We start from the raw sequence: 14,943 nt of genomic DNA, 5'->3' as shown, positions 1-14,943 counted from the left end.
GCTGCTCTATCATAATAAACAGTCCTTCCCTGTGGAAGATGGAGTCTGACCTGTTGTCTTCCTTTCTCCTCCATTTTCCTTTCTCCTCCATTTTTCTCCCTTCCCTCTCTACCCCTCCCCTCCCCTCTCTTCTCTTCCCCTCCCCTCTCCTCTCTTAGGAAGAATTAGGAAAAATAAGTCTTCTTTGCTTTTTTTAAATTAAAAGATCCTCAAGCATGTTTAGGAAAAAAAATCATTCTAAAGTTGGATGACATTATACCTAAGTAGCATATACAAGATTAGAGAGCCCAGAAGTTTCAAACTATTATCTGTCTGCCTGTCTGTCTGTCTATCTATCTATCTAGAAGTCCTGGGGTTTGATCTCAGGGCTTTGCACTTGCTAGGAAGTTGCTCTGCCAGTTTATACCCCTATCCCCAGTCCTTTTGTGTTTTAGTTATTTTTCAGATAAGGCCTCACATTATTGTCTAGACAGTACTACCTCTGCCTCCTACCTAGTCAGGATGACAATTTATGTGCCACCAGACTAAGAGTGTTGGCTGAGTTGAGTTCTCACTAACATTTTGGCTAAGCTGGCTTCCAATGACAATGTTCCTAGTTTCTACCTCCTGTGTAGCTGGAATTATAGGCGTGAGTCATACTGCCCAGCCATAAATGATTCTCATTATTTCCTTGTTCTCTTCACCCCTCGTTCCTCTGAACCAGCTAAGTTGGTTTATCTCTGAAAATCCTGTGGAAAGATGCAGACGTGGATCAAAAGCATCTGGATGCAGCAGAAAGAGTGGAAATTGGAGTGACTTAGATCTGGATTATAATGTTGGTATATAGTACTGGTTTTTGGCAGCTTCCTTAGGATCACTATACTGTATTGAAATCCACCTGATTATATATAGGAAACTATGTGGTTTAGCATCTAGGGTGAAGGGAAACAAAAATATCCCTTGTCCCCCTTTTCCAGCATTAGTTAGCATCATTCCAAAGATATGTAAGAGTGTGTATATGTGTGCAGAGATAAGTTTAGGCAAGAAGGAAGTAAGAAGTTAGGAAAATGTTAAGTTTTCTTAAAAACTAACTGATTTAGAAAATAATTGACAACTCATAAGTAACTACCTGAAGAACAGGTATGTAGAATATATATGTGAGTATAGTTTAAAGAAATCTCTGCCTTTTACCAGTTCCTTAGGTCCATCTGTACCCATACCCATGTAGTAAGCTTTCAATCATTCCCCTATTGGGCTTGAGGTCACATGGATTTGAAAAGAATGGACACTTGTGGAGATACTGTTGTGGTCATTTGGCAAATACCCTTTTTTGCCCAGTGCACCAAACTTAAAACAAAGGACAAGAGTCAGAATATATTTTGATAGTTTTTTTCTCTCTTTAGAAAAAAAATATGTACAAAAAAAGCTAAGAAGGATCCACATGAAAATGTAAGAAAACATTTTGATAGGTACAGACAAGGAGCTCCTTATCTCAAAGGAGGTACACGTTAGTTAGTTATCACCATGCTAGAAAAAACAGGATGCAGTTAAAATCCTAGAAGAGTTAAAAGCCACAGAGTGAAGATGTTGCTCTGGGGACTCTCTGTTGTAGATGCTCTGAAACCTTTCTGTAAAATAATACTGTGTACACTGTAAAATATTCATTTCCATAGAAAGTCCATACAATTTAAGATACAAAACTGCAGAGTTGACAGGAAAGGTTGGTGCTAGCTGCATTTTGGAAAGAAGGTTGGTGTCACCTGCCTGCTGAGGGACAGAATTCTAGGCAAATTATGAGTTTGTTAGGTGGGTAAAGCCATTATCTAAATGGCTATAAATTCCACCCCCCCACCCCAATCGAGGCTTTTCTGCCAACTGTTGTGTAACTGGACAAATTCACTAATGTTTTACCTTTGAATGGGCTAAATAAACTGTTAGATCAGAACAGTAAGTTCCTGCTGAATTTTTTCATTCTACAGTTGATTTTAAGATTTACCATTAACCAACATTATCCTTCCTGCCACTCAAAAGTTTAACTTCCATTAAAATGCAAAAATTCTGGAGGAGGCAACAACTGTGGTAAGAAAAGTCTGAAGTCATATTCACTGTCCTTGTGTCTATAAAACTGAGAAATGAAAGTTTGTGTACAAATCTCACAAAACAATATCCACCACTGAATAAATGTGATTCTGCAATGCACACTTGAACAAGAAAATTTTGTTGGTTTTTAAAATTCTGGCATAAATATATTAAAGATGACCAAATTTAAAAAAAATAAAAGAGAGAGCGAGAGAGAGAGAGAGAGAGAGAGAGAGAGAGAGAGAGAGAGAGAGAGAGAGAGAGAGAGAGAGGGAGGGAGGGAGGGAGGGAGGGAGGGAGGGAGGGAGGGAGGGAGGGAGGGAGAGAGAGAGAGAGAGAGAGAGAGAGAGAGAGAGAGAGAGAGAGAGAGAGAGAGAGAGAGAGAGAGAAAGAGAGAGAGAGAGATCAGGGCAAGCTACATCACTTCTTCATACAAAAAATGTACAAAACATTTGTTTCTAACTAGATAAACATAATACTTGTCTTCACAGTTGGACATTGGGTAACTGTGTATTTTGAAATATTGAACTGGAGATTGGGGAAAAAAAGCACAGCAGTGAACCTTACTCCTCTCAGGTGACTTCTGTCATGGAGGCTGAGTGGTTCTGTGGAGAAAACACAAGCAGAAAGGACCTCAGAACTGTGCTGCCTACCTTTTACATACATTCACTCACCTGCTTGGGTTTTCTTGCTTCTCTTCCATGTGGTCTCCTAAAGGGCTTTTCCTATAAAACATTTCCTCGAGTGTTCAACTAAAGCAGGATCAGATAATTGCTCCACTGAAACGTCTTTCTATGTCATTTTAATAATTCGAATGATATTTTTGTAATATTAGCATGTAGGTATCTCAAAGTGGTTTCAATTGCATCCCATATTTTTAAAATGTTTTCATATTGATTGATGTCATTTTTTTACCAGTCCCGAGGCTTTAACTCAGGGCCTGAGCTTTCTCAAAGCTAGCGCTCTACCACTTGAGATACAGAACCAGTTCTGTCTTTTTCCGTGTATGTGGTACCCAGGAATTGAACCTAAGGCTTCATGCATGCTTGGCAGGCACTCTACCACTAGGCCACGCTCAATACCATGTTTTTTTTAAAAAAGTAGTCTATATGATTTTTTGTTGCTGTTGTCATTGGTCATGGGGCTTGAACTCAGTCCTGGTCACTGTGCCTGAGCTCTTTCGCTCAAGGCTCTACCACTGTGAGCTATAGGGCCACTTCTGATTTTCTGGTGGTTAATTAGAGATAAGAGTCTCATGTAGGGGCTAGTTTTGAATTTGGATCCTCAGATCTCAGCCTCTTAAGTAGCTAGGTTTATAGGCATAAGCTACCAGTCTATATTACCTTTTCTTAGTTATAAATTCTATAGAATTGAGTTCAGTATGTCCCAGTGGTTTGAGGTTGCATTTAGTTAGTTCATTTTTTTCCCCTATCATGTGGTCTGCGTGATGCAGAGCTTTGTAGTAGAGTGCTTGCCTAGCATCCATGAAGCTCCAGGTTTGACTCCTTGATTCCACATACATAGAAAAAGCTGGAAGTGGTGTTGTGGCTTATGTTGTAGAGGACTTGCCTTGTGCAAGAAAAGCTCAAGGACAGTGCCCAGGCTCTGAGTTCAAGCCCCAGGACTGACCATGACTTGCATCATGGTCTTGCACTAGAGTTTTTGTTTCATTTCATATGGTTTAAGGAGGATTAATTAATCTATATACTTACGCTAAATTTATTGCCTAATAGTCACTGAGAAGAATGAAAACTTTGTGACTGCTGACTTACTAAAACGTGCTTTCTTTTTGTAGTCACTTTGAGAGGGGTTAATACTTATGCCATTTATAGGTTTATATGATTTAATCTAATAGTAGATAGTAAAGATAAAAACATTCAATATCCTAAGATAACCAGAGTGACTTTGGGCAGATTTCTTTAAATTTCTAGTCTTATTTGTCTATTTATTTATCTAAAAAGAATATAAAAGACAGTAGGTACTAGTGGGAGGAGAGTGAATGAAGATGAATATGGATGGAGAAAGATAGTTTTGCATGCATGAAAGTAGAATAACAAAACCTGTTGAGATGATTTTAGGAGGGGAAGAAAGAAGAGTGATGGAACATGTGAGACGGACTAGAGTATATTATATGCATAAGTGGAACTATCACTGTGAAACATCACCCTGTGTAGCTAAGGTATGCTACTAGTAAATAACACAACATCTACAATATCACTTAGCCTGAAGCAGGGTCTCTCAGAAGAATGCTCTGGGAATATCTTCTTTCTCAATCTTCACCTCCTGAAAAATAATCATTTGTGGCCCAGGTCTAAGCATCTGTGGGCTTGGTGACAACTGGATTTTTCTTTTAATGTTAAAAAAAGATATCTTCCTGAGCCTGGCAGTTCACAGGACAATCCCAACACTCAGGAGACACAGGCAGAAAGATTGGATGTTTGAGGCAGGTGTATGGTTACATAGGAAGATCTGACTCAAAATACTTAAAAAAATAAAACAGGGTCTGGGACTTTGGCCCAGTTATAGAGTGCTGGCCTAGCATGCACGAAGACCCAGGATCGATTCCTTGGTATCATATATACAGAAAAAGATGGAAGTGGTGCTGTGGCTCAAGTGGTAATGTTCTAGCCTTGAGAAAACCCAAGAACAATGCCCAGGCCCTGAGCTCAAGCCCAGGACTGGCAAAAGAAAAACAAACAAAAAACAAAAACAAAAAAACCCCATTCGATATAAAAGCAGATACTTTGTATCTTGAATTTCCACCACTGGTATGGCCTTGCATCATGTGAGAAGTCCTAGATTTCTGTGGCTTTCATTTAGGGTTACTTGCACAAGTTCTGCTCACCACTTCTTCCAAGCCTCTACTTGCCATGGAAGTTTGACAGGTGTATGATTTGAGGTTCCTGGTTTTGAATAAAGTATCTAGCTCTGGCTTTTGTTCATCCATTCATACCTATTGCGTGGCAGGATATAGACAAAGTAAGACAAGGTTCACAGAGCCTGGTTTCTCAAAGATCAAAAGTTTTCAAGTCTTTAGATAATATGAGGGAAAATTATTGACTTTTATTTGTGAGGGGCAGTGATATGAGAGACCCTGAAAATCCTTTGACTCAAGCTTAGTGTTCAGAAAGTCCTCGTATTATTTTTCAATTATATGACATGCATAGCTGAAAGGACACACTGAAAAGTTTGAAAGAGGCTCAGCTATAACCTGTAGTGTATGATACAGTTATATAGAATTCTGTTGTTTTTGAGAAGTATTGTTTTGAAACTTTCAGTACTTCATTTTCTAGGATAAGTAAAACCTCCCTTAGCTTGGCCAACTATGAACCACCATGAAGGAAAGGGAGAAAGAAATCTGGGGAAGAGTTCATATAAAGGATGATGCCTGGACAGCACAGGACAGAATGACAGTGGACAAAGACATTCTTAGACTAAGATACCCAGGGGAAAGAATGTATCAGATAATGTGGATTGATGTTTTGGTGGGAACCTGCAAATGTTTCTCATTCCTTTTCAAAATTCATTTTGGTCTTCAGTAATCTCACTTCAAAAATAGTGGCTGCTTGGGACCTGGAGTGTGGCCTAGTGGTAGAGTGCTTGCCTAGCATGCATGAAACCCTGGGTTCGATTCCTCAGTACCACATGCACAGAAAAAGCTGGCTGTGGCACCAGTGGTAGAGCACTAGCCTTCAGAAAGCTTAAGGACAGTGCCTAGGCCCTGAGTTCAAGCCCCAGAACTGGCAAAAATTTAAAAAGCAGTCATTTCTCTGAACTGATTGGGCATTGAAAGCAAATTAGAGAGCGAAGAAAAGCTGGTGAGAGATTCACTTTTCCCATTTTGTTGTAAGATATTGCTATTTACTATTATTCATTATAAGGTGTTGTTATTTACTATTATACATTGTAAAGTGTTATTTACCAAGAGGCTATATATAAATTAGTCACATAAGGGAGATGGAAGGGATGACATAGTACTCTTAAACTCACATGTTGAATTAAAACAGCCCCTTTGTACAACTTCTTAAAGATATTTTTAAAAATCATATATATATTTAAAATAAACAAATACATCAGAGATGGTTTTGATCATCAAGTGGTAGAGCTCTAGCCTTGAGAAAGCCCAAGGAGAGTGCTCAGGCCCTGAGTTCAAGCTCCAAGACTGGCAAAAAAAATTCTCAGATGGTAAGAACTGTGGGCCCTGCCTAGCCTCAAACTGTAATCCTTGCATCTCCTCCTCCTGAAGAGCTAGGATTATAGGCACGAGGCACCAGTACCTGACTTGCACTTACATTTTATCAAGTACAAGTAACATAGAGATAATTTAAAGCATATGGGAATTTCTGCACATGTAATATGCAAATACCATCTTCTAGAAGAGCCTTGAGCAACTTCAGATTTCAGTTTAATCTGGAAATTCCTGGACTAATCCTTTGTGAATACCAAGGGACACTTGTACCTTGCAGGGGACAACTCAATTTAAATCAAATTTGGCCTCCCACATGGTTAATTCCAATGTCAAGAATTTGTGATCCTCTGTTAGAGGCAAAAGTATTGTAAAGAAGTTTAGCTTTAAGTTCCATAGCATAGAGAACTTCTTGAGACTTCAGGATTGCAAAGCACCTGAACAAATTCAGAGCTAATTGAGGGAGGCGATGAGGACTTCTGTCTCAAGGGTCTTTACAATGAACCAGAGTCTTACTGATGATGGTTGGATTCAGTGGTGTCCTCTGGAGAATGGATGACAAGATTTGAGCCTGTGGGTTTGGGTCACGAAAACCATGTTACTATACCTGTGCACTTAGGGTTTCCAGCGGGCTCTCTATCCTGGGGAAAGCCATTAGGGGGACTCCACGGGGATCCTCAGGCTTGGGTTTGGAGGGAGATCCTTGTGTTCCTTTAAAGTTATGAACGACACACATTCCCTGTAGGAAGAAAACACCACACTCAGACCACAGCCACCACCATCTGGCCATCATTGAGAACAGCAGGTCTTTCTCTCTGCATAGCAGGGCCACAGTAATGTCTTTTCTTTGAGAAGGTAAGGATGAGCAAAAACTTGAGGAATCTATCTGCTGAGCACATCTGACGAGCTACAGAAGCATCTACTTATGTATTTACCAGATGGCCAGGAAAATCTATCCACACCATGGAATCCGAATACCAAACCTCATCAATTTGCCACGATTAAAGATGATAAGTATAAATAATTTCCTAATAATAGAATATTTACTGAGGATCATTATATACTTGGCACTCTCCTCAGAGTATTGCCTCATCTTGCCTAACTCATCCAGTAGCTTCTAGTAGTGCCAAGACACATAATAACTTGTCCCCTGTAGCATGATAAGGGAGGTTAGGTAACTTTCCCAAAGTCACACAGAGGTTTAAACTCCCAAGTCCCTACATCATCCTACCACATCCTTTTGTTTCTCCAGAAGTGCCAAACGTGTATCCAAACAGGAGTTCAGTCTGAGGACCATCTGTTGGCGGCTCTCCAATGTTTACTCCCTAACAGGGCCACCTTCAAATGGTGGGCTACTGTTACTTGGAGTTAAATAATGCACCAGTAATAGTCTTTGAAATTGCTGTCATTACAAACTTCATCTATAAATTAGAACTCAACTTTTTGTATTTTATACCAGAGTGATAGCCACTTGTTTTATTTTTTTAATCTCTTTATCTCCCCCCCCCCCATTTTCTTTGCTCCTTTAGCTTAAGGAGAGTTTAAATGCTTTCTACAGTTTCTTCCATGATTTTTGCATTTCTTCGTGATTTTTGCATGCAGCGTTTCTCACTGTTTCCTGCTTGTCTTCAATCTATACAGAGCATTTACATAAATACTTTTTGTCTTGCTTCACAACTCTGCTAAAACTTCTTGCACTTAGGGAATGCAAGGAGGGCATACACGGAGGCCCGTAAGGGTCCCAGGCATAAATTCATTCTTCTTGGTGGGTGACTCTTGGTCATTATGCACATCAGGTAAAGGCCACATAGTACTTTATCAACTAATTGTTTTTGTCTTTTTACCACTATTAATTCATCATACAAAATATAAACATGTAAAACAATATTGCCTATAGGGAGCCAGTATATTGCCATGGTTGATTTGGTATGTTTGTTTGTGCCTTTGTCCCTGTTTCCTCTCCAGACCTCTGCTCTGGAATGCTTCCATGATTGCCTACTACTTCCTTTCCCCAGATCAGTGTGGTGGGCATGCGAGCAGAAAGGATGCTCTTTCCCAAGACAGATATTCAACAGCAGCCCTGACTCTTAGGTCATGGTCATTTAGGGAGAGAAAATTTTGACAGTGATTAGGAAATCACTTAAAAGTAACAACAATAGTAAGCAAGTGGTGGAAAAGAAGACCACAAGTTACAGAGGGAAAACAAGCCCATTGTTAAACATGATTTGTATTTGAAGCTTTGATATGTCATTTGCAGAGAAATGGATGAACTTGGAAAAGATGGTGTTAAGTGAATTAAGTCAGGCTCAGAGAAACAAAGGACATGAGTTTTCTCCCATATGAGGAAGCTAGATCTAATTGATGACCGTACATGTAAACATATTTAAGGTCATATGTATATACACAAATCACAAATATATTAACTAAAGTGTGGCATATACGAGGAAGAATGCCAATGGCATAATTCCTTAGAACTACTAAATTTGCAGTCTAGCAAAAATGGATATCAGGAAGTTGATCCTTGAGTTGTCTGGGGGCGAGGTTTGCAAGATCAAGGGCTGAGGAGAAAAGAAGGGCAAAAGAATGCAGCCATAATATTGCAATATATATGTGAAAATGGAGCTAGGAAACTTGAGGGGATGGGTAAGACTGGGAGAAAATGAAAGGAGCACCATTGATCAAGATGCATTGTTCTCATAAACTGACATATTGACTTGAAACCTCTTCATATGACCACCTAAAATAGTTTATAAAAGATAAATGTGAAAGATAAAAAGGAAATATATAAGCTTTGTCAGACATCATCTAACAAAGACCCCATGAAATGGCTGGAGCCAGTCCAAACTGTGCTTTCTCTTTAGTCACAGGTGGCTGGCTCTAGAACTGATTGATGGATGACAAAATTGTTCGATTTTCCTTTTGAGCCCAATTTCCTTTATGTTCCAGTAATCTCTCTTTGCAGATGGTCTTTTCTCTTGAATTCCCATGTATTCTTTTCCCTCTCTTTAAAAAACATTCTACAAGAATGTTAATATAAACACATCTAGGATTCTCCTAGCAGAGTATCACAATAGCTCAAAAGCTATGTAATATGGCCATATAGAATGAAATTAAATGAAATGAACTCTAGGATATGGAAACAAGAGGTTTATCTTTGTGATTGTTGTTCTTAATGTACAATGTAAAGTTATTTTTCTCTTATTTTCCCCTGATGATTTATCTCATGTTGTTACTGTACTTGACTGTTACTTGATATATTGTATATACGTTTATTTGTTTATTTGAAATGGGAAAGGGAAGGGGAAAAATGATTGAGAGATAGGGAGAGTGAAAGGGGGACAAAGGGAAGGGGAAAAATGATTGGGAGAGATAGGGAGAGTGAAAGGGGGACAAAAACATGAGAAGGGGTATCAGTGTTTGAGAAGTAATGTACCTACTACCTGATGAATGTAACTATAACCCCTCTATACATTATCTCAACAATAAAATACACTTTAAAAAGAATGTTAATGGGCCGGGAGTTTGGCCTAGTGGTAGAGTGCTTGCCTAGCATTCATGAAGACCCACGTTCTATTCCTTGGTACTACATACATAGGAAAAAGCCAGAAATGGTGCTGAGGCTCAAGTGGTAGAGTTCTAGTCTTGAGAAAAAGAACCCAAGGACAGTGCTCAGGCCCTGACTCCAGGCCAGGACTGGCAAAAAAAAAAGCAGTTAATACGAGACATCAATATCTGAGAATCATTTAAGCATACTTTTTTTTATAAGGTTACCCTGGGAATTTGCAGGGAATTTCAGGGCCTTGTCACATTTCATATAAAGAGACAGGCTAGGTATCTTCAAAGACAGGAATCATAACAAAGCTTCACAATCAATGGTAGGAGAAATGTACAAGTGTTTTCTGCATGTATGCAGTGTGGAAGAAAGTTGGGAAACTGAGAGGATAGGATAGGCATGTGTGTGTTTTGTATGTTAGGGAGGACAGGGAGGAGGGAAAGAAAGAAAAGTAGCTAAGTCATATGACTGTACAATCAGTCAGGGTGTAATTGCGTTCTTAAGGGTACTTGGATCGTAGGATATAATAGGGGAGAGGTTCTTTTGAGACTATGATGGCTCTTCTTCTCCTTAGGTAGGCCTGATTGTTGACAGGGGGTTTCTTCCAGGCCTAATGACTTACAGTAAGTCCTTTGGGCCTTCTTAAGAAATAAAGTCTTTGAGGATTAAAATAAAATCGCTGTACCACCATAGTATACCCATGGAATGGAAGACGATACTCTGGGAACCACAAATGGGTTATTGATACATTCTACAACATGAATGGATCTTTAAAAGAATTGTGCTAGATAAAATATACCAGAACAATGACATGTATGATATGATTCCATTTATGTGAAACTCAAATAGATGTGGTTTTCTGGCAATGAGGGACAAGAGAAAGTGAGACACATGGTATATCTCTTTGACAAATATTTACCAAATGGGACACGTTCCATGTCAGTGATCATTATATACCAATCATATTTCAATGGCAATGTGTAAAAAGAAAAAAAGGTTAAAAAAAAGGTGTGACATGTGCTTCCCATGTGGGCCAGTCATATTTCAGAAAGAAAAGGTGTTTTAGATCTACCCTTTCAGAAAGAGTTGCACAGCATGTAGAGAATTCGTTTTAGGTTGGGACAAGAGGGAGACAGAGCGAAGTGTGCGCGTTCCCTCTCACCATGGCCCTCCATAGCTCACCATAAGAAGGGAGAAAGGGAGTACAGGATATTAGCCTACCAGGAACAGAGCGACTGCTGTGCCCAGGATAAAGCCCGCGATCACATCCGAGCAGTGGTTCCGGTATTCCGAGACCCGGTTCAGGCCAGTCAGGAAAGCTGTACAGAGGGTCCCCAGGCATAGCACTGGCTTCGCCAGTCGACTACTCTTTGTCTTGATTGTGCTTGTGATATACATCTGGAATGGGAGAAGAAACCAGGGAGTGACCAGACGGCTTCTTCCTGCTGGCATGGACCCGTCCATGTATGCACAACACCGGATTCTTGAACAGAGGTCCAGCCCAAAGCAACCACTTGCCCATGAAAGACTCCACTGAGCTCCTGAGTAACACGTTTAGGTAGGAAAAGGAGTGCAGCAATGACATTAAACAGATATACCTTAGTAAGTCCTCTCTATTCTGGAGGACATGGGAGGGGAAGTTATGTTGATGTAAGAAATGACAGGAGAAGAATGCTCAGATTTAGAACATGCAAAACTTAGAAGATCATGTGGGGTTTCCTGGAAACCCATGAAAGAGGCTTAAATTTAAAAAAAAATCCTGCTGTGAGAATTAATTTTAGGGTAAAGAAGGCCAGTAAGGTGAGCAACAATAATTTGACTTTTGGTCCCCATAATTCTGCCTGTTTTCACACACTTTCAGGCAATAATACCAAGTGTTCACTGACTATTTGATGGACTGAAATAGAACTATCCAATTGCTGATATCAGACACAGATGATAGGTGTGCTGATGTTTTTTCCTCATTTCCTGGGACATCTGGGGTCCCTACATTCATTTATTCCAAGGTGTTTGAAAACATTAAACAACTTTCCTCTGTGTACCACAACATACAAAAGGGTTGGAAGATTTGAATTAAGTAAAGGATAGTATGTAATTATAACACATAAGATGTGGGTTGTTATTACTACTTCATTGTGAGACTTGAGTTCATAGCTTAAGTATGTGAATGTATCCCTTATGGTAGAATCAGAGAAACCAACAACTCAGGTATTGTTGATGACAGAATTAAGAAGATGGGCAAACCACCACTAGAGGGCATCATGGGTCCATCATTTCTAAACAACTGCACTTGGTTTAGTAACCCTTAAAAGTCAGACACAGATATTTAGGTCATATAGCATCTAGTATGTTCACATGATCCAAGCACACATGTGTTGAAATGGATTCTCCTTACAATATTACAGTGGATACCTAAATTTCCTAGAAAAGGGTTTTAACGCTAACACGAAAACCAAGAAATAGACCTCTTCATTGCCTACAAACACATGGTTAGATCAAAGTTACATACATCGCATCCTGTTATTACAGTATTCTGACACCATGTGGGAAATACTGATTAAGATGCTTACAATGTTGGTTTATTTATTTTTTGAATGCTCCAACATTGTCTTGTAATTACATCCCTTAAAAAGTCTTTCCTGCAAGAGTATAAACTAGAACTTTCACAGTCTTAGCTGGGAGCTCGGACATTGTTTTGTGCTTGTCATACCCTAATTGTAAAGATTTACGATGTTTCAATACATTTCTATGTGATGATCAGCAACCAGTAATTAGCATATTCATCACTCTGAAGTAATAAGCACTTAACACATACAGAGGCTCTGAGGATGTCTGTGCGTTCAGGCTCATTGGTCCTAGGGGGAGGCATTGTCATCAGGTTGTATCTGAATTCTGAACTTGGGTGCTTTTGCAGCTCCTGTCCTGTGCACACAGTCTCTCCACTTTCTTCTTCCCCAATGAGGAAGAAGTCTCATTTGTTGATAAGACTGGTTTGTTTAGGGAACAGATTTATTTATTTATTTATTTTTTACTGAAATCAGCACAATTAATTTCCTACAGCAGCGATTTGAATCTGATAAAAGTGCAAGAAAAGGTTTGAGAGTACACTACTGTATGCAACTTAGAATTTAGAACAAAGCAATATCTTAAAAACTTGAAAATATAATGAATGTCTCAGAAGAATAATACCTGCATACATTTTTTTTCTTCCTTTGTAAAGAACTCAAAACAAGTGGCAATCTGTTTGTAAACCAAGGCTTCTGTGTCACTTGCATTCACATTTCCTTACTGTGGGGGCAGCTGAAATCATTTTTAAAAAATTATGTAGACCATAAGGAGCGGGCACCCTGGAGATGAGATGGTATAAATGGAACACAAAGGCACTCCCTGCCCCAGGTAGTGTGAAAGAGGAGATTCATTGTTATTTTATTTTTACATATTTTTTAGCTGGCACTGGAGATTGAACTCAGGTTTCATGCTTAGCTTTCTTGCTCATGGTTGGTGCAATATCACTTCGATCATGCTTCCAGTCCAGCTTTATACTGGTTAATTTGAGATAAATGTTTCACAGACTTTTCTGTGAGGCTTGGCTTCAAACTGTGATCCTCTAGATCTCAGCCTCGTGAGTAGCTAGGATTACAAGTGTGAGTCGCTGGGTGTGTGAGGCTCACGCCTTGCTTTAAATGTTGCTGCCTAGATTGGGTCTGTCATTAGCATCTTTGTTCTAGCTTTGGCACCATGGGTGGAAGCCAGTTCCCTCAGAGATGGAATGTGCCTTCTGCAGCTCCCCAATGGAGAGAAGGTGGTGGGGTGAGAGTACCCCAAAGTGTTTGGGAAGAATGAGTTGTTCAAAAGTGTGGGGGGGCTTTCTTTGCCAAAGGGATGTTTCTGGCCAATAGATACTTCCACTGGCAAATGTAGGTGACTCTTACCAGGAAGCTTATCGTATTAGTATGTGTGCCTTTAAACTGATCTTGCTGTTTCTGTGTTCTGGGTTGAAGGGAAGCACAGACGAGAGAATTGTGAAACATGGTCCTTTCCAATATGGATACAGTTAAAAGGTAGGGAAACAAAGAAGATACCACTGTTTCTCCTCCACCAAGAGCCAAGATGTTCAAGAAAACCTTACACCCTAATGGGGCAGTGAAGGTGGTAGGATCTATGGGAGCAGTGAGATATGAATTCTGGATCATTGAGGTTTTAAGATCACTGTATCTTCCAGTAAATTGACAAAGTGTCAGAAGAGGCAAAGGAAAGCTGTGTAACTCTTCTAGTCAGTTTGCATAGGGAAAGTACAGCCATATACCTAAGGCCACACTTGCAAGATGATATGGGAAGGGCAAGCTGTCCTGCAACCTTGTTCTAATGGATAAGAGAATCTCCATCCTGGTACCAGGAGTCTCCATTTCAGCTTTACTGTGAGCAATTAAGTCATTGCTGAGCCATGATTTCTGATTCTAACAAGGGAATTATCAAAACTTCTCTGCAATTCCTTTCTTGAATACTTGTTTGTTAAACATGACATTTGAAATATGATGTAAAAATCAATGTTAATAAAATCTTCAAATAAAAAACAAAAAAATTGGAGAATTAATATCTTTGAGGCATGAGATCAGGATATTATGCTGGAATGATAGAGGTGGGGTTGAGATGTTATACCAACAGAACAATATGATTCAGGAGGAACATGTCATACATGACTTGAAATTTCATTTGCCAGTGACAGGGTGGTGATAGGAGAAAGATCGTGGTGGGGGTGTGCGTGCACAGCCCAGCCAAACCTCTGCACCAGGGCCACAGGAGACTCACCGTGGCATACAAGGCCGAGTAAATGCTCAGAGCAGCATGCTTGGAGGGAAAAGATCTCCGAGCCTTTTCTATCACCTCTGGGTCCCCAGTGCAAATGTTCCCATTGTTGATAAACTGGTGGTGTGTCCGGCAGTCTGTGCTGGTATAGTTTGGCTTGCACACTGTCAGGAAGTATGGTGTGAGGTGCCCAGTGACCACTTGTCCAGCGTTGACAAAAATGTCCGTAGCAAACAGTCCAAATGCAAATACCCCTGTAAGGAGATTGAACAGAGTTCAGTGGCATGCAGTTCTTGACCAGTTTCTCACCAGAGAAGAAAGAGTAGTCGAGATGATTCAT

The 14,943-nt window shown here is 39.8% G+C and overlaps 1 protein-coding gene across 1 annotated transcript in view; it reads right to left on the bottom strand.

Annotated features, from left to right (window-relative positions):
• Positions 1-2,360: 2,360 nt before the first annotated feature.
• Plppr1 (phospholipid phosphatase related 1) overlaps positions 2,361-14,943 on the bottom strand; it is a 228,986-nt gene continuing 216,403 nt past the window's right edge. Inside the window, exons 5-8 of the mRNA XM_090329153.1 lie at positions 14,607-14,857; positions 11,019-11,195; positions 6,852-6,983; positions 2,361-2,663 (exon numbers count right to left, since the gene is read on the bottom strand). Of these exons, the coding sequence (XP_090185279.1) occupies positions 2,631-2,663; positions 6,852-6,983; positions 11,019-11,195; positions 14,607-14,857 (593 nt within the window). The 3' untranslated portion in view covers positions 2,361-2,630. The remainder of the gene's footprint in view (positions 2,664-6,851; positions 6,984-11,018; positions 11,196-14,606; positions 14,858-14,943) is intronic.

Source organism: Megascapheus bottae, chromosome 3 (assembly GCF_031878675.1).
Source record: "Megascapheus bottae isolate mThoBot1 chromosome 3, mThoBot2.hap1, whole genome shotgun sequence".
In the NCBI taxonomy this organism is placed as follows: Eukaryota; Metazoa; Chordata; class Mammalia; order Rodentia; family Geomyidae; genus Megascapheus; species Megascapheus bottae.
The sequence above is the reverse complement of the archived record's forward strand: the minus strand, read 5'-3'. Positions and strand labels throughout refer to the sequence as shown.